The sequence below is a fragment of the Suricata suricatta genome, chromosome 14, assembly GCF_006229205.1.
Source record: "Suricata suricatta isolate VVHF042 chromosome 14, meerkat_22Aug2017_6uvM2_HiC, whole genome shotgun sequence".
Taxonomy (NCBI): Eukaryota; Metazoa; Chordata; class Mammalia; order Carnivora; family Herpestidae; genus Suricata; species Suricata suricatta.
In genome coordinates this window covers 51941085-51967123 of record NC_043713.1, presented here as the reverse complement: position 1 = coordinate 51967123, position 26039 = coordinate 51941085, and the positions used below count along the sequence as shown (strand labels likewise).

The window sequence follows — 26039 nt, the reverse complement described above, 5'->3', positions numbered from 1 at the left end:
TCAATCAATCAATAACTTGGTCAGGGTCACCTGGTAAGAGGCAGAGCCCAAGATTTAAATCCCAGTCTGTCTGACCTCAATGCCTGTTTGACATCCTCTACCCAGTCCCCCCACACACAGCCACCAAGATTTGAGTTCTAGGGGGTCACGGGCTGATCAGTCAGCTCCACCTTCTCTGTAGCAGGAAGTGTGGTGGCCTAGTGGGAGCATTGTTTAGGTCTATAAAGCTGCACAAAAGTGGCCCTAAGATTGGCCTCAACCAGACCCAGGTGTCCGTGCTTAAGTTCTTACTCTGAGGAAGAGAACACTTGAAAACACCAGAATATCATCCCAGACTCAACTTTAAGGCACAGAATAAATGGATGAGCCTTACTTTTTCCAACAAAACTAAACTAAGGAACCGAGTCCCCCTCACCATTGCACACCCTCCACCGCCTTCGACCTCCTAGTGGCCTGGTGCAGACTGAGGCCAGGGTTGCCACTCTCTGTGCACAGGATGTCACATGACCCACAGTTTCTCTTTCTCTCTGCTTCCTCACCTGTCCCCTTGATGACACAGGGGCAAAGAGATTCTTGAGGAGGGACCAAATCGCCCATCATACAGAATTAAACAAACTCTTTGGGCCTACCAAACCATCATTTTGTCACTGCTGCACTGAAGCCATTTAGCAGATAGGCTTGTGACCGAAGAGACTGTGGTCATTTCCAAAGCATGAGCAATTTGGTTCTGGGTGACCAATGAGATGAGGAAGACCATAAAACTCCATTCACAATGTACTTTGTCAAAGCTGTTATCCGTCTCTTCTGAACCTAGATGTTGAGAACATTTTTTTAACTTACTAAATGAAAATGCTGCAGAGAAACTCTTTAGTTTAATTCAGTGTCACTAGGCTAGGGTTTAATACTGATCCAGATATTCACAAACTTTAGAATTTATGTCTTCAATGAATTCCAGAACTATGGGTGGTTTAAGAAGCATAAATGTATAAATACATTTTGATTTGTATTTATTTTGAAGGCAGACCAATAATGCTAGTCCATCAAAGGACTAAAAAGTTCTTTCCAACCTATTAACTTTGATGTGCACTGACCTTGTACTTTCTGAAAGTTAGTTGTTTTGTTTTAAGTTTATTTATTTATTTTTGAGAGAGACAGAGAGCAAGCAGGGGAGGAGCAGAGAAAGAGAGGGAGGCACAGAATCCAAAACAGGCTCCAGGCTCTGAGCTGTCAGCACAGAGACTGACATGAGGCTTGAGCTCATGAACTGTGAGATCACAACCTGAGCCAGAGTCGGACGCTCAACAGACTGAGCCACCACGTGCCCCTGAAAGTTGGTTTTTAAAGTACAAAAGGGGGGCAGGTCATGATCTCACAGTTCTTGAATTTGAGCCCCACATCTGGTTCTTGTTGTCGTCCTAGAGCCTACTTTGGATCCCCTGCCCCCCTGCGCCCCTCCCCTGCTTGCACTCTCTCTCAAAAAATAAACAAAACATTTTTTTTAAGTACAAAATGGCCTCAGGTTATTATATGGCATGAGGTTTCACAGTATATCCAATTGGCTTGAATACCCATTGGTAACCCAAACTGACCCAGATGTAAGCCTCTGATCTCTGGAAGCCCCACCCACAGAACCATGAATGCCCTTAGCTACCATTGGCGATAGTGATTAAAACTGAGCATGACACCTTCAGTCTCTTAGTTACATTTTTCTGTTTTATATCATATAGATTCGTGGTTCATACTTTCTAGCACCCATCAGGGATATAGAGATGAGACCAAAAAAAAAAAAAAAGTCAATCCTTAAATACTGAACACTGTTTAATATTATCTAGAAAGTGGGTCATTACAGACATCTATGTGTAATGTATAGATATGTGTTCTCACATTTACTATTTTATGTTAGGGTTGATTTAATATTCATTTCCAGAAGATTTTGTCAAAGTACTTGTATGATAAAACGACTTCCTATATTAGTAACATCTTAATTGTTAAACATATGGTACATTAAAAATGCAGTTATTTTGGGGACACCTGGGTGGCTCAGTTGGCTAAGCATCCAACTTCAGCTCAGGTCAAATCTTGAGGTTCGTGAGTTTGAGCCCTGTATCAGGCTCTTTGCTATCAGCACAGAGCCGCTTCAGATCCTTTGTCCCCCTCTCTCTCTGCCCCTCCCCCACTTGCACTCTCTCTCAAAAATAAAATAAAATTAAGAAATATTAAAAATGCAATTATTTTCTTACTCATCATTTGTTTACCCTATTGTTTCACTCAGTATGACTGTGAAGTCTTATTTTAGATTTCTTTTCTGTTCTCTGCATAAGTTGGATGGCATAAAATCAGATTCCAACTCCACTAATAATATACTGTAGTTCCCCCCCGAAGACATTGTCTTCATTTAAATATGTTTTAATGTATCTCATCATTGTTTTTTTGAAAAGTTTGGATTCTCTCCCCACACCACATTGACAGATGTTATATTATAAAAGAAGACTTTTACAACCTTGACATTTAAGAATCACTGACTCAGATGGATGAATGTATAAAATTACCATTTGAAATGGAATTTTTTTAATGTTTATTTATTTATTTTGAGAGAGAAAGAGAATGAGCAGGGGAGGGGCAGATAAAGAGGGAGAGAGAGAATCCCAAGCAGGCTCTACACTGACAGCTTGACAGTGAGCCTGAACTCACGAACCATGAGATCATGACCTAAGCCAGAATCAGTTCAGACACTTAACCGCCTGGGCCACCCAGGTGCCCCTGAAATGGAATCTTTTAAAAAAAAGGAGTCAAACCCACAGAAAGAAAGAGGGGAAAAATGGTTCCCAGGGGTGGAGGGGTAGGGGAAAGGGAAGACATTGGTTGAAGGGGTACCAACTTGCCGTTATAAGATGAATATGGTCTGAGAAGTTCATGCACAACGTGGTGGCTATAGCGATAACACTGTATTGTAGAACTGCAATTTGCCAAGAATAAACCTAAATGTTCTCACACACACACACACACACACACACACACACACACACACACACACAGATAAGTATGTGATGTGATGGATGTGTTCATGAATTCCGCGGAAGGAGTCTGTATACAATGTGTACGTATATCCTTGCATTGTACACTTTAAATACCTTACAGTTGTCTGTTTCAATTATTCTGTAATAAATCTTCATAGAGAGATAGAAGATAGAAATGACAGGTTGTAGATGATAGAGAGAATGATAGATAAAAAGATAATAGATGATAGGTAGATATAGAGAAAGGAAGGAAGGAAGGAAGGAAGGAAGGAAGGAAGGAAGGAAGGAAGGAAAGGGAAGAAAGAGTTACAATTTGTAGCCTCACTTTTATCTCCTATTTGAAAGCCAGAAGGAACTCATCCCCCTTATGTTATCTGAAATATTTGAAAATGCCCCTTTGGTCCTGTGCTTGTTGTCACTGATTGCCTCTAAAGCATGAATGTTTTTCTTTCTCTTGCACAGAATCCCAGTGCTCATCCGAGGCCCACTTCCCAGGATCTGGCGGGGTTCTGGGACATGCTGCAGTTGTCCATAGAAAATATTAGTATGAAATTTGATGAACTTCATCAGTTAAAGGCCAATAATTGGAAACAGATGGATCCTCTTGACAAGAAGGTAGAACAATGTAGATTTTGTATGGTTCATTTAAAAACCTGCACAAACACTGGACAGTCTAAATAGGCTTCTGCATTCAGTCTTGCTGTTTACAATGTGAAATGGAGCTGATATCATATTAATCTCATTGTAATGACAATGTTTACATAGTAATCATTTGGGATATTATCTGTAATATGTTTCAGGCATATTTTTAAAGAAAAACCTGTCTTTGTGAATTGGAAAATGGGAATGTGGCTTTTTTGTTAATTAAACTTTAAGTTAAACCATTTTAGTCACTGGAAGGAACTGCCTCCATTTTGCTTTTTAAACTAAAATAAATGACATCTTCAGTGCATGATTAAATAGAGCAAGAGTTCAACTTCCTTATACCCTAGGATGTGTTTCTGAGAAAAATAGGAAGCCCTGAAAACTAACCGACTTTGATAATCCTTTCATAATATAGTAATAAAGAAACCACTGTTGTTCAAGTTTAAAAATATACACCATAAAGGTTCACGGTAATCATAAATGTTGGGATTTTTTTTAAGAGTTCTACTTTTGGTTGACTTGCCGTGGGGAATATTGCTCACTGGGTTTCTCATTCAACAGTTTAGAAATAAAGATTCAAATTATTTTACTTTAATTAATAAACTGCAATTTTCACATTTGCTTATGGTGGTTCCAGGCTCACACAGGTATATCCAATATCCACCTCCCTAGGTTGCCCTGTCATCAATGACTTTTTTAACCCTTTGCTTTCCAATGGCCTAATGTCAAATAGTTCCAAGAGATTCACCTTCTAAAAACTAGGCTTGGTTGTTCCCATGAAGCTCTGGTGGCCTGTCCTTTTCAGATCTCTTTGCTGTCCAAGAGCTAACAGTAATCCAGTCCATGATGCCGCTTTCCTCCATCATGGTACCCGAGTTCATATAGTCAGTGGACTCCCAGGAAAAAGCCAATCCCAAGGGCCGATTCATAATCAAGAGGGTTATTGTCATTGTCCCTCACCTCCAATTCTATCATCATTGACCTGGGGGTTTTAGTGTTAAGCTTGAAAGTACCATTGATGTATGTGTGGCCTCTTACGAGGGAAGCCAAACATTTGCACTCAAGCTAGTTTTCTTTAATCTGTGTTTAAAACTATGTACTAGATAAGCTTTTAAATTATTCTTATTTTAAGAAAACACAACAGATGTACATACATACTGGTAATTTAGTTTCTAGAACTGATCCATCTTATTTCTCACTCATTGGGGTTTTTTTCAAATATTATTTTTTTTAAAGTACAAGGAAAGAAAGATATGCCTATAAAGCTTCCAGTATTCATACTTTTTCAAATGTCACCAAGTTACGCCACAGTGAAGATATAAAATGTCCAAAATTTGTGATGCTAAGAATTGACATATGTGACCTGTTGACCTGTACACAGTAAGTCATCAGTGAACTTGATTTCTAAATTTTGACACACTTTGTCTATGACCAGAGCTTTTCAGCACCCAGTGAACTTGAGGGAACAAGCACAATCAGAGTTGGCCAAATGCTGTTTGCCCTCTGAACTTCCCTTTTCTGTCCACACAGACTCCACCTTAAACGGCCTGCGGGCAATTCCAGTGTAATAAGTTGATCTAGGCCCTTCAGGCAGGCCAGCAAGGAGGATTTGCTGCAATGAGTGAGTGTTAAGACACAAAGAGTACCCTTTGGAGAATCGTAAAATCCCTATTTTAAGATAACTGTCACATCCGTGTCACGAGAGTTGAAGGTATCTTACTAAAAATGAAAACAGCAGATTCACATGGACCTTTCTGAGAGCCTAAAAACTCACTATCCTTTTCCTAAAATTCCTCCAGTGGTTTAGATTCGCAGCTTTTGCGCTGCGCTTTTTTCTCTGCGACCCAAGTGTCGAAGGGCCTTTCTTTTTGCAGTGGCAGTTTAAAATATCCAACCACTTCAGACTTCAGAGTTTGCTGATGCTGAGAGGGGAAAGACCCCTTTCAATCCTGGGCTAAACTTTCAAGGCACAGTGTCTGAGGCCGTGATTGGAACTGCCTTCTGGGCCACCACAGCCATCCTGAGGCCGCTAAGCAGTGACAGACGTCCCAGTGTCCTCCCTCCAGGGCGGCCCCGGAAAGTATATCCTGTGTGTTTGTGTGTGATGTGCAAACGGGTATAACTCACAGTGGCATCGACAAAGCTAAAGAACACAGTCTTATCATCTCCTCTTCCTCATTTGGCCTTTTGGTCTGGGTGGGTGGGCGGCGATGTTTTTAAAGTCGGAGCCGAGCTTGCACCCGCTGCCTCGCCTCCTTGGAGGGGACGCAGAGTTCCCGGGGGCTGCTGCTGCCGCGGCCACCCTAGCCCATCCCTGGCACCCGAAAGAGTCTGGAGCCGCCAGAAAGAACCACACTAAATATGCCGGGAGCCGCAGCCTTTCAGCAGGGGGCATTTTAAATACCCACATCCTTCCCTTGGAGAGACTAGTTCTGCAATTCAGCCTTACCCTTGGCCTTAGGCTTACCGGTAGCTTTCCCCCCCTGCATCTTTTGAATACCCAAGCCCGAATAATAAAGAAAAGAAAAAATATATATACATATGTATGTGTATATATATATAATATATAATTTACAGCGTGCAGATCAGAACTAACCATCCTTAGGTTTAAAAAAAAGAAAGAAATGAAAGAAAACCAAAGCCAAAACCAAAAAAAAAAAAAAAAAGTGTGCGTGTTCTAACTACTGAGCTATCCCAGTTTTTCCCAAGCTTGTCCTGAGAAGCTGTGTAATGTCCTGAACCTTCTGCTTTGATCAGGAGAGAAGGGCCCCTCCTCCAGTGCCAAAGAAGCCGGCGAAGGGCCCCGCGCCGCTGATCCGGGAGCGCTCGCTGGAGAGCTCGCAGCGCCAGGAGGCCCGCAAGCGCCTGATGGCCGCCAAGCGCGCCGCGTCCGTCCGCCAGAACTCGGCCACCGAGAGCGCCGAGAGCATCGAGATCTACATCCCCGAGGCGCAGACCCGGCTCTGAGCGGCCCGCGCCCCGCCGCGCCGCCGCCGCGCCCCGTCCTCCCTCGCCCCTCCCCGCCCTCCGAGCCCGTCTGTCCCGGAGCTCAGTGACTTCCACTGTCGCGGTGTAGTTGTCGGTCTTGCAGGAGCCGTCCCCCACCCCCACTCCCAGTAGCCCCCGCCGCCCGGACCGGTTTGCCCACGTTCTCCACCGAGCTTCGCCACCCGTACTGATGCGTCGTCACCCACCTGCCTCATCCGGACAGCCGGCCCTTTCTTTTCTCAGCAGAACCAAACCCACCTGTGTAGAAATGGCCCCTTTAGGTCGCCCACCATCCTCAGTTCTCCCAAGCTAGTCTGTCCCTAGAGCTCAGCAATATAAAACCATAGGGTATTTCAGAAATCCAGTAGCACAGGCTGATCCTTTGGGACTTAACCGTCTTCCACGTGAAAGAAACTAGGGCTCCGATTCCCTTTATTTCCCCTAAACGGTTATTATTTTGTAAAGCAGATGGAGCACTTTATTTCCAACCTCAGAAATCACGCCATCTCACCGGAATTGATGAGTGACAATCCTAGAGGGGACGAAGTGGGGCTGGATATGTAGTGGGGAAGGGAGAAGCAAAATCTGCAGGTGCTGGGGGTTACCTGCTTCACTCACAGCTGCACCAACTGCCTCACTGTTACTCCATCCATCACTGCTTCAAATGTTTCAATCAGCAGAAGATTGTAAATTCGATCTTTCAGGGAAATTAATCTATTCTGAAAGGCAATAAAATGAAGAAAGGCAAGGCAAGGAAGCACTGGTAGTTTAAGATATACTACACAAGGGATTTTTTTTTGTCCTATTATTAAGAAAATTTAGACCTGAAATGTTTTATCAAGTATTACTGTACTATGTGTATTATATTGTTGTGGTGGTGGGGTCTTTAAAGGGGAAAGTGTTGGTCCTCTTAATTTGTTAGTGTCTGTCCTGGGGGGCCTACCTAATTACGCATATAAGTACACACCTGTTTAAGAAGTGCTGTAAATGGCAGGGAGGGTGTTTCAGAGAGAAGTTTGGTTTTTCCTGTCATCCCTTTGAATGCTACACATCCATCTGCTGTAACCCAGTAGTTTGTTATGCAGACATATTTTCGCCTGTGGTCTTCTCAAACTCCTACCCAGAGTCCTATCATAACCCAGCATAAGGATTTCATCCTGTGTCAAACCGATAAAATAAATTTTCTACCCAAGTAGACACGTGGCCTCATTCCAAAGAGCTTGCCCCTCATCTTGAGGTTCCAGGTTGTGAGAGAAGAAATTTGACCTGAAAAGTTCAGCAATCATGAGGAAGGGGGAAAAGTCGTGACTCATAAGCACTGAAAGAAACCCAGGCTTTTGGCAGAGAATGTGGATTTACATTTTTAGTCCTGACGGATGGGCAGTGTGCACTAAGCATCGAGCTGAAGTTATCTTTAATTGCCCTTACTCGTAGCAGTTTAAACATTTAGGATGTGGTGATCTTAAATTATCACTGGCATTTTCTGTCCAGCTCCAACCCTAAAGCATTAGAAATTTCCACCGAAAAATGACAGACTAAAACCACACATCAAATAAGCATGCACCAGAGCTTTTTAAAAAATATATATATACTCTCATAGCCAGGTGCTAATTTATTTATGAAATTAAAAGAAGTGATGGGTTCCCGCAACAACTATTTTCATGGTCATATTCTAAAACCACTAGGGAATTCGCTACCTCTCAGAGCCATTGACGCTTTGAGCTATCTTTATAAACAGGGCACAAATGTTTACTGCTGTGGTTTACAAGAAAAGGGCTACTAACCTATTTAAAAACCAACCAACCAACTTTTAACTAGGGTGGACAAAGTACCTTGAGTGCTTTGCAAAATTGGAGCTTACAGAGATTTCGAACTTCAAGTGTTCGCTTGTTTTAAAAAAGAATACACCTTTTCTTCAGTTTGTAGCAGCAACGGAAGGTCACACAAAGTTTGCAGCCAGTAAGGCCAACTGCCACCTTGGGTAGCCTACAGTCCCATTCAATCCTGAAAAGGACGTGGAACTCCTAGATTGACGTGAAGGAAGCAATATCCATTGGAAGACCCATGTTCCCAACTACAGCTCCATGCCCTGAGGTAGAGAGAAGATTGGGATTAAGAAATCCATTTCTAATACAATTTAAGATCATCCTACAGTATTTTCTTTGGAAACTGGTGTAGCCCAGGATATTTTAAAGAGAGATAAGAGAAGGCCTATTTATCTTGACTATGTGAATGGTATTTGTATATTCATAAGCTATTTTTGGTAAGAATTTTAAATCTTTTAGCTGAATGCCTGCAGGCATCATGACCTTTGCCTTCCTTAAAACACAAATTGTACAAACACTTTATAAAAAGCTAATTATTGATCTTAAAACATGACCCCACATAAAGCTGCTTGTTAACCACTTGCCCCTTAAGCTGACATCCATGAGCATAACCTTTGTTACATTGTTCTTTTTGATGTAATTTGTAGAAATGTTTTTTAGTTCATAATGGAAAATGTATGTACCCTGAAAAATTACTTATTTTGTTTAACTTTGGTATAAAGCTGTTTGGGCACTTTCTTGGGGAGGGGGGGAACTACAAAAGAAGTTTGTCTCCCACATCAAAAAACGTTCAAAGAAATTAAGTATTTATTATATTTTTTGCAGATGTTTCCATACAATTCACATAACCTTTTTGTAAAGAGAGATGAAGAAATGGATTAAAGATTTTTAATATTTGAAATGGTAAATAGAACTAATTTATTTGTAATATATTTCTGTTATTTATAGATGTTTCCTTAATGTTTTACTGTGCATTACCACTTTAATTTAAGCCTTATCCTTGTGAATTTACCATTTCTTTTTTAAAACATGTCTAGATGCATATTTTAAATAACTGGAATGTAAATCACTAGCATATCTGAATTCCCACTGTAATTTTTAAAAATTATTTTGGTTTGGAAAAAAAGATTCACTTGAAAGCCTTCAGATGGAGGGGTGGGGAACATTTTTATGGCTTTATGAAGTGGAATTTCATAGGCTTATTTACCTAGATTGTGTGTGGACAAAAAAAATTGTAAATAGATGAATGTTTCCCATAATGTAAAAAGAAGAAATTAATAAAATAATTAATGCACTGCGTTCAGGTCTGTGTGTTTTCACTACAAAGCCCTGCTCCTTTCAAAGTACAAGTAATTGTCTTTGGAAGGAATAATTAAGCAAGGAGGAAGTAGATCATTCTAACTTTTACTGATAGAATACAATAAAATACACATTTAGGCTAGCCACTGGTGAGCAGATGGGTAGACTTTGTGTCTGATGGAAGGAATCAAAATACTGAAAACCAAAAGGCCTTTTACCATGATGATCACACACATATGAAAGTTTCTAGCCAGAGCTGTATATTTTTTTAATTTTTAAAAAATATTTATTTATTTTTGAGAGAGAGAGACAGAGCATGAGCATGAGCAGGGGAGGAGCAGAGAGAGACACACACACACACAGAATCTAAAGCAGGCTCCAGGCTCTGAGTTGTTAGTACAGAACCCGGTGTGGGGCTCGAATTCACCGTCTGTGAGATCATGACCTGAGCCAAAGTTGGACGCTTAACCAACTGAGCCACCCAGGCACCCCAGAGCTGTATATTTTTGAAAGAAGTTATCAGTCTCAAATGTGCAAATCTGTACAGATTTTACCCACCTAGATTTTTTTGCAAATATTTCATCAGTTTTATTTCCCACATGGTTTCTACTCTGGAGCGGGTAGCAAAAATCAGAATAATGCTTTGTCATTTTAATTTCAACCCCAAAGTAATGAAAAATGGTGCTCACTGAGGCTTAGTGATTTTCCCAGTTAGACATAATTATTAAGCGACAGATTTGAGTCCAAAAATCTGAAACTTTGTTCAGCTTCCTCTTCAGTAGGGTCTTTATCATTCTTCCCTCATTTAAAATGGATAAGAATTTGCCACTGTCCATTTTCTCTGGTTTTCAACTCAGTCATGTTCATAAACCTTACTTTAAAATATTTTTTAACGTTTAATTTTGAGAGAGAGTCAGAGCGTGAGTGGGGTGGGACAGAGGAAAACTAAGACACAGAATCAGAAGCGGCTCCAGGCTCTGAGCTGTCAGCACAGAGCCCAACACAGGGCTCAAACTCAGAGCTGTGAGATCATGACCTGAGCCAAAGTCCGGTGCTTAACTGACTGAGCCACCCAGGTGCCCCATGAACCTTACTTTATACACAAAAATACAGATTTACCCCCCACCCCTGTAAAGGTAAATTAGAATGTTTTATGAAGTGGACTTGAACTTCTCTGAAAATGCCAAAGTCTACACAGTATTTCCTCCCCCATCCCTCTTTATGTAACAAATATGGAAATTAAGCAGCTAAACCACTTTTTCTGGTTTTTGTACATAAGCAAGACCTTTACCAATTACCAAAATTTAACATGATTCTGAAAACTGTTTCAGAAGAGGATCGATCAAGTGGCTCAGCCCCTGTAAGGCTGCAAAGATCTCGTGATCATGCATCTTGGGTTCATGCACGGATTATTCCTGTAGTGGGAACCACAGTTATACTTTTTGCCTTTTACTAAATTAATTCTTATATTTCACTGGGGCTTCTTAAATATTTCGGCCAATCCCAACACAAAGGGAGTTTGATTTTCCATGTAAAAATTAAATTTCAGTGAAGCAAATTTCAATTTCCCATGTTACAGGGTCCACTTCCCGCCGAAAATGTAATTTTGCTTTTTATAGAAATTGAACAAAATTGTTTGCTCTGAACATGAATTTTTTTCTCATATCTTTGAAAGCCACCCCGTGAAAACACAAATCAAGTTTGGTTTAAATAAATGGCATTTAAAAATCATAATGTCTGAATGTGTTCATTCTCAAATGTCAGTGATACTAAAGGGTCTGAAATTTACCTCAAGTTTGCTCAATAGGCTTTTGGACTTTTAGCCACTAAACCAAGATCAGATCAACTCCTTTCGCAAACAGATAATTGGTGACCCTGGCTGAAAACCCTCTCTGGGTCCTAACTCATTCACTGTAAGTTTACAGACTAGGTCTTAAATTCCTCTGTAAGTCACTCATTATCTCCCCTAAGGCTGGGAGAGGAGAAAATAGCACGCCGCCGTGTCCTGGTCCATATGCTTCCTGTGGGCTTACTGCGGGCCTAGGGAGGCATCACCAGACAAGCCCAGGAATGTGTGAAACCCCAAGACCAGTGATTCCTGATTCCTGAGTCTCCACGTAGCCTGCCAATGGCCTATTTCAGTATGTTTCTATGTAAATGAGCACAAGCCTAAATTTATAGAAAATGGCTGAAATCAGGAAAGCGTTCTGATAAACACCAAAAGTCTGTCTCTGCCATGTGGCTCCTGGAACTGTTGCTATTCCTTGCACCAAATATTTTCACTAGTACTTGTGAAGATTGCTGTTCTTTCCTCCTCACACTTATAGTCTTCCTTCTGGGAAGAGGAAGACTACTTGATAAGTAAATCATTGTCATGAGGGGCTTCCATAGAGATCACAAGGAGATTTTTCCATAGAAAAATTCACCTTTTCACTTTGGAAAGAGGGAAAGGGAAGCAAATAGTCTTAGTTTTCTCTTCTGTTACAAAGGGGAAGATGACCTCTCCCTACCGACACTAAAGAAAGTGGTAGACAACTATTACAGGTTTTGTGGTCTTAAATCCTGGTGCGTTCACTGCTTCTGAAGGTCAGTGATCCTGCATAGTTAGCCTTCTGAGATTTGCCCACAAAATCATCAGTTGATGAGTCCTTCCTTCTTCTTAGGGCTTTCAAGTCCAATGTCTGCAAACAATTTTTATTATGAAAAATGAGAAGAAGCATCTAGGAAGTTAGATAATACCATTTGGGGATGGCCCCATAAAGTGGGTTGGAAGAAACATCTCTCCAGATTAAGATACAAACATTTTACTAACTATAAAAGAGGCTCCACTTGAAAGGATTTTGGGTCCTAGGGAATAACCTCTTGCTATCAAAAATGTTTACTCCTGTAAATTAAAAAAAAAGTTTTTTTAAGTAATCTCTACACCCAACATGGGACTCAAACTCACAACCCCAAGATCAAGAGTCTCATGCCCCTCCATCCGAGCCAGCCAGGTGCCCTGTGAATTACGTTTTAAAAATACCAGCTTTATCCCATTGTTTCCTTTCTAGAATAAGTCCTAATGTACTTTGCAACGTTGACCAATACAATGTCTATAATTCCCAAGTGTGAGAAGAAGCAGACCTTAAAGTCGGAAGGTAAACAAAGATAAGCAGGGAGAGGTTAAATAATTGACTCTTAGATTCCTTTCCAGCTTGATTCAGTTTCACACATTGATCAAGAGCCTCCCCTCTCCCCAGCATGCTCAATGAAGGGATTTTCTCTCCCTGCTGAGGGGCCTCTGGGCAGAGCAGTACCTGGGAGGTCTTAGTGAGCCCAGCACGTCCAATGTTGACCTTGTCAAGCATGAAAGAGCAACTCAGGGGCTCCTGAACTGCTTCTTACATTAGTCAAGCAAGGCAATGAGTCTGGAATGATTAAAGGACAACCCTTGCAAAAGACTTGTGTCTTTGTGTCTAAGCTTGAGTTGATACACCAAGGATCCCTTGGCTAGCAGACTGTTCAAAATGAAATCTTACAGAGAATGGAAAAAACTGATCAATAGTATGGAAAATTAGAACAGTAGAGATATGCTAGCACAGGAAAATGGGAGTTTGTCAACTGAGTGTGAGTGAGTGTTAAAGCACTATAAAAATAGAGGTGAAGCGAGGAATCCTTACTCAGATAATTGTGAGTAAATCCAGAGACAAAGAAAACAAATGTGAGCCTAAGATGTTTCAGGTTAGAATATTCAGGATCTGTCATCAGTGGTTGAATTCATCATGTAATTGTTCTCAAGGGCACTTCGTTTTAAGATGGGTTAAGAGAAGGCCAAGCACTAGTCATACTTCCGGCAAAGGCAGCACATTAGAATTGGGTTAAATATTCAACTGAGAGAACTTGGGTTAAGTATTAAGGAAATGCTTACCTGAAGAAGTACGATGTCTTAACTACTCTGAGAAAAGTGGGGTATCTTCCTGTGAGAGATCATTCTGCCAATGGCGTTCGCTGAGTGATCCTCAGGAAACAGGACGAGTGCCCCCATGGTTCTTAGTATTTAGATTTATTAGATAGTAAATGCAGAGAAGAGAGGTCTCTCACCCCCTTCATATCCCATAATCCCTATTGGCTTCAGCCCAAGGTAATAATTTCTGAGCAGGGTTTCTGTCAGTGACTCCAGATTCACAAGCAGAGAGGATCCACCTGGGGTCCCCACACACTCCAGGCAAAAGACCCATGTGACATTTTGATTGTAATATTCTGACTTGGAGCTGGGTAGGAAAACTCTGTCATATGCTTACAAGTATTTCCAGCATTTCTCTTAGAAACTGGACGGACTCTCTCATTCACTTCAAAATTGTGCCAAGAGTGGCCAGTCTGTCCAACAGACATAGGGCCATTCTGCAAGTGGGAAAGAGCTCAGGGTATGGCCAGGTCACCTGTGTTTGCATCCCTTGCTCTACTCTTTACTAGGTGTGTGTTTGGGGGCACGTTATGTAATTTCTCTGCACCTCAGTTTCCCCATCTGTACAATTAGAATGAAACTAGTAGTTACCTCATAAGGTTGTTCTAAGGATTAAATAAATCGACACATGGAAAGCTCTTAATACAACACTTTAAAAATAGTGAGCACTCAGTAAATGTTCACTCTCATTATCACCATCATCACCATTTTTTAAAAATACTTATTTATTTTTGAAAGAGATAGTGAGCAGGGGAGGGACAGACAAAGGATCCCAAGAGGGCTCTGCACTGAGAGCAAAAAGCCCAATGTGGGGCTCAAACTCACAAACCGTGAGATCATGACCTGAGTCGAAGTCAGACACTTAACCAACTGAGCCACCCAGGCGCCCCATCATCATCATTATTATGATGCATTTACATTTACTGGGAAAGTGCTTTGTGTCCTGGCTGTACTATTTTATATGCAGTTGTTACTTAATCTTCATAGTAACCTTATGAGATAGTCGCTACAAGAAAATTAGAGAGATTAGGGAGCATCCCAAGGTCCCTGGTGATAACAAAGTTCATGTCTCAATCCAATGTAAGTCTAGATTCTTTGTGCAAGCAAAGCTGTTCTCTTTCAGTGTTTCACTGGTGGAAAAGGTACACATATAAAAATTTCAACAAAGAGCAAAGGGGTATACATTGAAAATAATTCTACTTTTTGCTCCAGTTCTTTCCTGCAACATTCAACATCTTTGAGCCATTTTTCTATGTATCCTTTTGAAATCTATCTATGCATACTCAAGCCTATCTATTTTTATTTTCCCACAAACATGGAGCACACTATACACATTATTTTATTGTGCATTCTATTTAATGGGTGAACCATGATACACTATCCAGTCCCTCAGATGATGGACATGTAGGCCATGTCCACAGCTCACTATGACAAACAAAATCATCAATGAAAATCGTTTCACAATGCATCTTCCATATGTGTGGATGTGTATCTACAGGTCATATGCCTAGAAAACTGGGCACGTTTTGTTTTTAAATATTGCTAATTGACTTTCCAAAAAGGCTACCTTCATTTTCAGTTCACCAAACATGTGTGAGATTTAGCACCTACCATTGCAAACAAGGAAACAAATCCTTCAAAAAGTAAATTCAGAGGAATGCTTAAAACAACAACAACAACCAAGCAAGAATTTCCAAGGGGCTTTCAACAAGGAAGGAGAAAAAGTCTCTGGAAATGTGGAGGTGGTTCCAGTGCAATCTTTTATGTAACTTGCAGAACAAACTGTGCCAGAACTGAGGGGGAAAGTAAGCATGGCGTCAGCCCTGGGGTATGAACCCATCCGGGAACTGGGTCTATTTGCATACACCTTAGAGAACTGCCTAAGAACCCAACAGCCTCAGGCAGCCTGGTCTAATCTCACAATAGGTCTATGTCTACTCCGAGGCAGAGAACTTAAACGATTAAGTAAGTTTATACCCCAGAATATCAACTACTACCCATGATGTTTTTTCCTCCTTAGTTTTTTTAAAAGTGAAACTCCTCTAAAAAGGCTTTAAGAAGATTTACAGAAACAAAACCTAAAACTCCAAACAATGAAAGAAAGAAAGGAAAATTTGGTAGATGATTTCACCAGGATCCTGAGTAGCCTCAAACGAATACTGAATTTCCTTCGGGGCTTGCTGATAGGCCCAGCAAAGTGGTCAGCATTTTAAAGTTTGTGTTCATTCAGTCTGGAGACTTCAAAACTTTAAAAGCTCCTTCTATGCTCAAAGAGCGACCCAAATGATTTTGCATATGTTGCAATCTAGTGTGTGAACACAAGTGCCTTGCTAATCACTCACGGCCCAGACAAACAGCCCCATAGAAGGAAGTTCAACCACTGTGTCTTTAAAATCAGCCCTCTTTTACTTAACTGGTTTGAGTGACTTCTGGTTCTTGGCAAACAAATAGTCCCATAATAAGACAGAGTCAGTCCTGACATCCTTGTTGAGACCGACATCCTTTAGAGTTCAATCCAAGAATATGTCCTTCCTTCTAGGAAGTAAGCAATATTTCAGTGGGTATTTTTTTTTTTCCTTTCTTTTCTTTCCAAGCAGACCTCCTGACAAATAAGAAGTCCTCTTTTTCCTGTTCAGACGGGCCCATATCAGAACGTGTGACTTTCAGGACCTATTTGTCTGTGAGCAGGATCTCTTCGCTTCCCAAAAGCATCCCTTTGTCTCACTAAAGGTTGCAACCCTTTCTTCCCAGCAGTCTCGGCAGCTGTTGCTGGGCGGAAGTCGCTGATGTCCCTCGGGGCTGTCACCACCTGACACCGGTGGTGTTCACGCTGTGACCTGGGGGGGGGGCAGTTTCAGCTGCATTAAGCTATCAACCCTGTGCCTTTTAACACACATGAGTACAGGGGACTCTTCATCAGTGTGGGAAAGCCACAGAGGACTTCCCAGGTAGCTAGGGTTCTAAGGTCTGGTTAATATTTCAGTCTCCATCCTGGGAAGACTATGCTTTGACACTGAATTTAAACAGTCATTTCTTTAGTAAATGTAACATACTGGGCTGAGCTGTCCCTCCCCTCTGGTAGCACATTCTATCATTTCATTTGGGGGTGGAGGAAGAAGGGAAGAGAAAAAGACACAAACTGCAGATGCAGAACACCTAACAATAGCCTGAAGATAGACCAAAGCCTTCTGCCTTTTGAAAATACAAGTGATTAACTGTAGGGAAGGAGGCAAAGATTTATGGAAGGTGGGGCTTGGCTTGCAGCTTTTTAACAGTCCCCAGAACAATGGTTCTCCAACTTCAATATGCCTAAGAATCACTTAGGGATCACTTAGCCACGCCAACCCTCGAAGCAGATCGTGATGCTGGAGGTCTGCTCTGAGAGCCAGTTCGGCATTTCTAACAAATTCTCCTGTAAGTCTAATGCCAGAGTTCATGCGCCCCCCCCTCGGAGAAACTCTTGTCCAAGTGTGGTCTTCAACCTGGGAAGCTTTAAGAAATCTTCACAGGAGATTAATTACATCAGAATGGGGCAGGGGCCAAGGAAGAACCAAAGCATCCATATCTGGGTGAAGCCAAGGTTGAGAACCCCTACTGCAAAGGCATTTGAAGCAAAAAGAACTGGTTGAGCAAAGGCATGGAGGAGGGTCAGTCAGAGCAGTGAATGTCTAAGGAATCAACCACAGATAATTAGGTATGGCTAGAATGGCAGGTGCATAATGGGGGCCGACTTTTAACTCATATGTCAGGGCAAGGACAAACAAGAACTAGTGTACTTTGCACAAGAGGAAAAAAAATCTATCCTTACCAGAAGCATTACTAGGAATTTTATGACCCGCTTACTAGTGGAACACAATGTCTCCATTTGTATCTGTGGGGAGTTTGTCTGGAGCATAAGGATATCAGTTCAGTGCAAGGCTTTCCACTGAGGTTAAGTATCTTTGCCAGTCTGGCTTTTCAGCACTCATTCTGAGAATTAGAACACAGAGGGCAGGAAGTTCAACATCATATAGCATACTCCCATGAATTGATTTGCTCGCATCAGTTAACTTTCAAAAACATACTTTACAAGAAAATGTGAAGCAATTACTACACATCTGAGACTTTTCTGCATAGTCATGGAGCAGAATCAGTCTTAGAATCACCTAGGGGCTCCTGGTTGGCTTAGTCCATAGAGCATGTGATTCTTGATATCGGGGTTGTAAATGTGAGCCCTCTGTTGGGTGTAGAGTATTAAAAAAATTTTTTTAATCTAAAAAAAACCCCACTAGAATCTTCTAAAAGGATGGTTTTCTCATTTACCATTGTCTTAGCCTATCTAGGCTTCTAGAACAAAATACCATAGAGTATCCACTTTATGGTTTGAGTCAAACAACAAACACTTCTCACAGTTCTGGAGGGTGAAGAGATCAAGATCAAGGCACCACCAGTAGGTTCAGCGTCTGGTGAAAGTCCAGTGTTTCCGTACAAGGCAAAAAGTGTGAAGGAGCTCTCTGGGGTCTGTTTTATTTCTCTTTCAGCCATCTTACCTCCATGGAAAACTGTGGACGAACTTCCCTGCGCCCTCTGTACCCCTTCTCACTATCTATCCTACAACAGACAATCAACAAGATGCGTAAATAAAATACGTCTGCTTTCTTTGTCCCAACTAGAATGTAAACCCCAGGACAATAGAGACTTTTTCTGTCTGTTTTATTCCTTTCTAATATTTCCAATCAGTCAAACAATGCCTGTCATACAGAAGGCACTCAATAAATATAAGTTGAATGGGTGGCATTTGAGGTTATTTCTTGCCTATTCTGTGATAATATATAATACATTACTCTGTAATATTTATTATAAATTATCTTCATCTTTTCTGTAAAAAGTTGTTGCTGTTGTCAGTTGCGTTGTGTTTTCCTGCTAGTTTAGATAAAGAGGAATGAAATTCCAAAGGCATGAGATGACCTGGGATGGGGAGAGGGCACACTATAAGAGGCAGGCATTTTGGCAAAATCAGTAACTCAGAGAAAAGATGACAATGAGTATGTAAACCCCTGGCTCTTCTTTCCTGAAAATCTGAGAAATATCAGCTAGAGCAAATACAAATACCTCCATCAGATGAGATAGGACTATAGTACTTTTTAAAATTATTTTATTTTTATTTTCATTTTCAGTAGGCTCCATGCCCGACATGGGGCTTGAACTCATGACCCTGAGATCAAGAGTCACATGATCTACTGACTGAGCCAGCCAGCAAGTGGTTATAGTACTTTTAAAAAGCATTTTTTGGGGCGCCTGGGTAGCTCAGTCAGTTAAGCGTCCGACTTCGGCTCAGGTCATGATCTCACGGTTCGTGAGTTCGAGCCCCGCATCGGGCTCTGTGCTGACAGCTAGCTTAGAGCCTGGAGCCTGTCTTCAGATTCTGTGTGTGTGTGTCTCTCTCTCTGACCCTCCCCTGTTCATGCTATCTCTCTCTCTCTCACTAAAATAAATAAAAATAGTAAAAAAAATTTTTTTTAAGGGGCGCCTGGTGGCTCAGTCGGTTAAGCCTTTGACTTCAGCTCAGGTCAGTTCTCACGTTCGTGGGTTTGAGCCCGGCGTCAGGATCTGTGCTGACAGCTAGCTCAGAGCCTGGAGCCTGCTTCCTGTTCTGTGTCTCCTTCTCTCTCTGCCCCTCCCCCTCTCATGCTCTGTCTCTCTCTGTATCAAAAATAAATAAAACATTTAAAAAATACATTTTTTTAACCTTTCCTTAAAAAAAAATAAAAATAAAAAGCATTTTTTTTAAAAAAATGGTGACTGGGGTGTCTGGGTGGCTCAGTCAGTTAAGTGTCCGACTTTGGCTCAGGTCATAATCTCATGGTCGGTGGGTTCGAGCCCCACTTAGGGCTCTGTGCTGACAGCTCAGAGCCTGGAGCCTGCTTTGGATTCTGTGTCCACCTCGCTCTCTGCCCCTCCCCCACGTGTGCTCTGCCTTGCTCTATCTCTCAAAAATAAATAAATGTAAAAAAATAAATCAAAAATTAAAAAGGATGACTAAACACAGGAGACAAGATGACTTGCAATTTGAGGTTGTGCAAAAAGGAGGACACACTCCAATAACCCAGAGTACTGAGAATTCACAAGATAATAGAACTATCACAAGCCTGAAAGAAAATTTTCCCACATATCTGAAATGTTACTATGTGCTCCAAGGAGAAATTTGCATAAAATTGAATTTGTGCGGAAGTTTTATAATCCAGTAAAAGCCTATGTATTAATATATATATATATATATATATATATATTTGCTAACACTTTAGAAATTATACAGCATTCCCCCACATGTTGATCTTACTTTTTTAAGATTTCATTTTTACCCAACATGAAGCTCAAACTCACAACCCTGAAGTCAGAGTGAGCCAGGCATTTATTTATAAGGTACATCACAAGCATTGGTTTTACCATTAATCAGTCCCGTCCTAGTTCAGGAGCTGAGGGATTTGCTCCTCTACCACCCCCCGAACCTGCCCTGTTTGGGAGTGCATGAGTTGGGATGTCCACGCAGGGCCCAGTTTGTTTGGAGTTTTATATGCAGGGGAGGCCATGGGCAGGATGGACTGGCACCTGAAGGAATGGCGGTCTTGTGCCTCAATAGCACAGGAGGGTGATTTTCTCCACAACTCAGACCAAGATCAGGTGTCAAATGGTAACTTGCCTGGCCTTGGCTTGGAGATTTCCAACTGCCTGACCCTTTCTCTTCTCCCTCCTTATCAGCACCTTTCCTCACTGGAGCCCACCGACTTCAAGGCCACCGGGCCCTTCTCCCTTCCCCTCCCCACAGCAGCCATGATGACATGTCACCTCACTGCCTCATCTTACCCCACCCACCAGGCTCCTACTGCTCTTCAACTGTTGTTAGGCATAAACCCTACGTCTCCCTGTTCCTCTCTTTCTTTTGATTTTCAAAAGTGTACCTTGGGAGTGAAACCAATAAACAAAAGGTATGTGTTTTTTCTTTGCACTTTGCCCATCACACACCTCATGGTCCTCAAGCCCTGTGGATACTCCAGGCTAAATGCAGAAGAAGCCACACCAAAAAAGTGTGAAAGAAAAAAACACATAAAGTCTTATTCTTTTTTTTTTTACACAGGTAAGTTTTGTTGCCTCCATTTACATATGAATGCACGGATATGCAGAATTGTGACTTATGCAAGATCACAGCCAAATCATTCTGTGCAGTTGAACTAGGAACAGGGCTCCCAACCCTCACACATGTGGGCAGCGAGTTAGTCCTGCAGGTGTCTGCTCTGAAACATGTTAATATATTCCATGTGTATAACCTTAATTTTCCTATCTACTTTATGGCAAAATGTCAATAAGATTGAAGCAGCAGATGATTCAGGACAAAATATTGGTCAAGAGCAGCCGGAGAGGGGCCCCTGCATGGCTCAGTCAGTTGAGCGTCCGATTTCGGCTCAGGTCATGTTCTCATGGTCTGTGGCTTTGAGCCCTTCGTCGGACTCTGTGCTGACAGCTCAGAGCCTGGAGCCTGCTTCAGATTCTGTGTCTTCCTCTCTCTCTGCCCTTCCCCTGCTTGCTTTCAGTCTCTCTCTCAAAATAAAGACATTAAAAAAAAAAAAAAAAGAGCAGCCCAGAAGACCATTCAGCCCAGAATTCAAATCCCAGTTCAGTTACCAACTCCATGATGTTGAGTAGCTCATTTCTTAGCTTCCTAAGCCTCAGTTTCCTTATCTGTCAAAAAGAGATAGTAATCTTATTTATTTATTTAATTTTATTTTGGAAAGAAAGAGCACACATGTAAGTGGCAGAAGGGGAGAGAGAGAATCTTAAGCAGGTTCCTCACTCAGCACAGAGCCCAACATGGAGCTCAATCCCACAACTCCAGGATCATGACCTGAGCCAAAACAAGAGTCGGACACTTAACTGACTGATCCACCCAGGCCCCCAACTAATACCTATTTTAATTATTTCAGAGATTGTTATGAGGCTTTAACTAGATGACATGTTTCATTAAAAAAAAACTTTTAACAGAGCAAGAAACAAGTGTTGGCAAGGATGTAGAGGAAAAAAGAACCTTTGTGCACTGTTGGTGGAAATGCAAAATGGTGCAGCCACTTGGAAAACAGTGTAGAGGTTCCTAAAAAGTTAAAAATAGAATTATTCCACAATCCATTAATTGCACTACTGGGTACGTACCCAAAGAATAAAAGAAACACTAATTTGAAGGGATATATGCACCCCTATATTTATAGCAGCCTTATTTGCAGTAGCTAAATTATGGAGGAAACCCAAGTTGTACATTGGAGATCAGTTCATCCTACTCCCTTTTTTCTACAGATGTGGAAGTTGAGTCAACACATGCACCTCTAGAAATGACATCAGCTTTGCGAGTGGTGACCTCCAAGCAAAACACATAGCCATGTTTTAAGATTTTCTCCATGTCATTTTTTAAAAATTGTCTTTGTTTCTGGGGCACCTAGGTGGCTCAGTCAGTTAAACACCCAACTTTGGCTCAGGTCGTGATCTCACAGTTTGTGGGTTTGAGCCCCACTTCACGCTCTGGAGCCTGCTTCAGATTCTGTCTCCCTCTCTCTGCCCCACCCCTGCTCATGCTCTGTCTCTGTCTCTCTCCAAAATAAATAAACTTTAAGATAAATAAATAATAGTCTTTGTTTTTTTTCTTTTATACATTTTACTTTTTTAGAGCAGTTTTAGGTTTACAACAAAACTGTAAGGAAACTACAGAGATTTCCCATATGCCCCTAGCTCCCATACATGCATAGCCTTCTCTATTATCAATATCACTCACCAGAATGATACATTTTTTTCTTTACCAAGGATAAACCTACATTGACAAATCATAATCACCCAAAGTCCTTAGTGTACCTTAGGGTGGGTTCCTCTTGGTGTTGTGCATTCTGTGGGTTTAGGAAAATGTGTAATGACCTATATCCATTGCTATAATATCATACAGAGTATTCTCACTGGCCTAAAAACTCCCCATGCTCTGCCTCTTCATCTCTCCTACTAACCCTGACCCTGGAAACCACTGATCTTTTTTACTATCTCCATAGCTTTGCCTTTTCAGAATGTCATATAGTTGGAATCACACTAAGTAGACTTTTCAGATTGGCTTCTTTCCCCTACTAATACGCATTTAAGTTTCTTCCATGTCTTTCCATGGCTTGACAGCTCATTTCTTTTTATCGCTGAGTAATATTCTATCCTATGGATGTGCCACAGTTTATTTTCCCATTCACCTTTTGAAGGACATCTTTGCTTCCCAGTTTGGGGAACAATGACTAAAGCTGCTAGAAAATCCATGTGCAGTTGTTTGCATAGACATAAATTTTCAACTCTTAGGTCAATGCCAAGGAGCACAATCACTGGATCATATGGTAAGAGTATGTTTAGTTTTGTAAGGAACTGCCAAACTGCCTTCCAAAGCAGCCGTATCATCTTGCATTTCCACCAACAATGAATAAGAGTTCTGTTGCCCCACGTCCTTGTCAGCACTAGATGATATCACTGGTCCAACTTCTGCCATTCTAACAGGTAGGTAGTGTGATTTCATATTTGTTTTAATTTGCATCATTTGGTTTTTTGAAGTCCATCTTGGATACTTCTAGGTGGTGTCATGGACTGAATTGTGTCTCCCCAAAAACATGTATGTTGAACTCCTGACCTCCAGTGTGATGGTGTTTAAACATGGGACCTTTGGCAGGTAATTGGCATTAGAAGAGGACATTCATGATCAAATCAGTGCCCTTATAAGAAGAGACACGAGAAACTGTGTGGGTTCTCTTTCCCAGCTGAAGACACAGTAAAAAGGTGGCCATCGGCAAGCTGGGAAGAGAGGTCTCACCAGAACTTGACTATGCTGGCCTCCAGATTTTGGACCTCTCAGCCTCCAGAACTGTAAGAAATAAATGTCTTTGATTTAAGACAGTATCTATGCTTTTTTGTTATAGCAGCCTGAGCTAAGACCAATGTATTGTAAATATATTGAAACAATTGGTTCATCTTTTGATTGGCTGTAAACTAATGCCTTGCAGAAAAGACTAATGTAACCTCAGTTGGTTGGAAATACATTAGACAAAAATGATGAATTGAAAAAAATTATAAATGAAAAATTCCATGTTTTTCAAATCATGTATCTGAGAGGTTAATATCCAGTATTATAAATAACTTCCACAACTTAATCACAACCAAAAAAATGAATAACCTAATTAAAAATGAGCAAAGGCCTTGAATAGACATTTGCGTATCTGGCCAATAAGTGCAAATGGCCAATAAGTGCCCAAAAAGGAGCTCATCATCAATAATCGTTGGAAAAAGCAAGTCAAAACCACAAAGAGACACCACTTGTGCCCATTAGGAATCATACTATCAGAAAACAGAAACTAACAAATGCTGATTGGCGGGAAGGGGAGGGGGGGGCAACTGGAACACTTGTGCATTGTAGATGGGAATGTAGAATGCTGTAGCCACTATGGAAAACAGTATGGTAGACCTTCAAAAAAGTTAAAAATAGAATTAGCATATGATACAACAACTTCTCTTTTGGGTATATACCCAAAGAATGGAAAACGGGGTCTCACCCATGTTCAAAGAAGCATTTCTCAGAATAACGAACAGGTAGAAGCAACCCCATGTCCATCAACACACAAATGAATAATCAAAATGTGGCAGATACATACAGTGGAATATCATTCAACCTTTAAAAAAAAAAAGGAAGGAAGTTCTGACACAGGCTACAATGTGAAAGAACCTTGAAGACATTATACTAAGTGAAATAGGTCAGCCACAATACGGTCAGTCCTGTATGATCCCACTTAAATGAGAAACTTAGCATAGTCCAACTTGTGGAGACAGAATGTAGAAATGCTGGTTAACCAGGGCTGGAGGCAGGGGGAATGGAAAGTTATTGCTTAATAGGTACAGAATGTCAGATTTGCAAGATAAGTTCTGGAGATGGATGATGGTGATGGTTAAGCAACAGCATGGAGGTGCTTACTGCCACAGAACTGTACAGGTAAAAATGGTTAAGGTGGTACACTTTATGTTATACGTATCTTACTACAATTCCCAAAAGAATAAAATATTATCACATAATAAGTGAGTACTCTAAGAAAGAATTACTCTTTGGTAAATGTCTACAGGTCTTTTAAAAATGTTCTACCCATAATCTACTGCGTTTGTACAATGTTTATGGTTTAGGAAGCCCATCAGCATTTACTACCTCATTTATCCTTACAAAATCTCTATGAGGCAGTGAAGGTATATGTTATTCTTATCTTAGAAGAAATTGAAGCTCAGATAAGGTTATGGAGTTAGGAAAGTGCACAGTCAGCAATGAGTCTTCTATCTCAAAAACGGAACCCAATCCACTCTTAGAAGCACATGGCTGCTTCTAGAATCTTAGTGGTCAGCCACCCCCCTGGGGCTGGTGGTGTGTCACAGTACAGGTGGTTTTAATTCAGTTGGTTCATAAGCCTCATCAACCGGCCAGTGTCAGAGGCTTCTTTTTCTGTATAGCCTGGTTCACTTTACTGAACCTCATGGTCAAAGACAGTGGGTCTAACTCTGGCCAACAGGATACTCTGTTTTGGGGGCACTGGAGTGGCTCGGTCGGTTAAGTGTCTGACTTCAGCTCAAGTCATGATCTCACAGTTTGTGGGTTCAAGCCCTGTGTCGGGCTCTGTGCTGACAGCTCAGAGCCTGAAGCCTGCTTCAAATTCTGTGTCTCCCTCTCTCTCTGCCCCTCCCCCACTCATGCTCTATTTCTCTCTGTATCAATAATAACCATTTTTTAAAAAAGGATTCTCTCTTCCCCCCCCCCAAGAAACAGACTTTTTAAAGAAATTTATTTATTTTTGAGAGAGAAAGTGCAAGTGAGCAAGAGGCAGAGAGCAAGAGAGTCCCACCCAGGCTCACACTGTCAGCACAGTGGGGCTCGAGCTCACCCAAAGTGGAACTTGAGCTCACCTGATGCGGGGCTCGAACTCACGAACCCATGAGATCATGACCTGACCTGAAGTCATATGCTTAATGGACTGAGCCACCCAGGTGCCCCTCAAGTGGGTACTTTTAGCAACAATTCTATATGGGTGAAAATTTTGGGTAGATACTTCCTTGCTACTACTGGGAACTCCAAGTGCCTGCTGGAGATGCATTAGTGTCAGATGTGCAAGAGAATCTGAGCCTGGGACAATGCAGCCAGTTACAGTTAAGAGGCAAGGTAACTAGACCTGGTTTAAACAATAAAATAATTTCAAAGTTTCCCATAAATGCAAGTTTAAAAACCATATAAGCCCCAGGTTTGGAATTCTCTAG

General features: G+C 41.3%; 1 protein-coding gene across 12 annotated transcripts in view; it reads left to right on the top strand.

Moving 5' to 3' along the window:
• The window catches only part of DLGAP1 (DLG associated protein 1), an 868306-nt gene extending 858532 nt beyond the window's left edge, over positions 1 to 9774 (top strand). For all 12 annotated transcript variants that reach the window (XM_029921991.1, XM_029921989.1, XM_029921990.1 and 9 more), the window contains 2 exons: positions 3480 to 3632; positions 6420 to 9774. In XM_029921991.1, coding sequence (XP_029777851.1) covers positions 3480 to 3632; positions 6420 to 6629 — 363 coding nt within the window. In that variant the 3' untranslated portion in view covers positions 6630 to 9774. The remainder of the gene's footprint in view (positions 1 to 3479; positions 3633 to 6419) is intronic.
• Positions 9775 to 26039: the final 16265 nt, after the last annotated feature.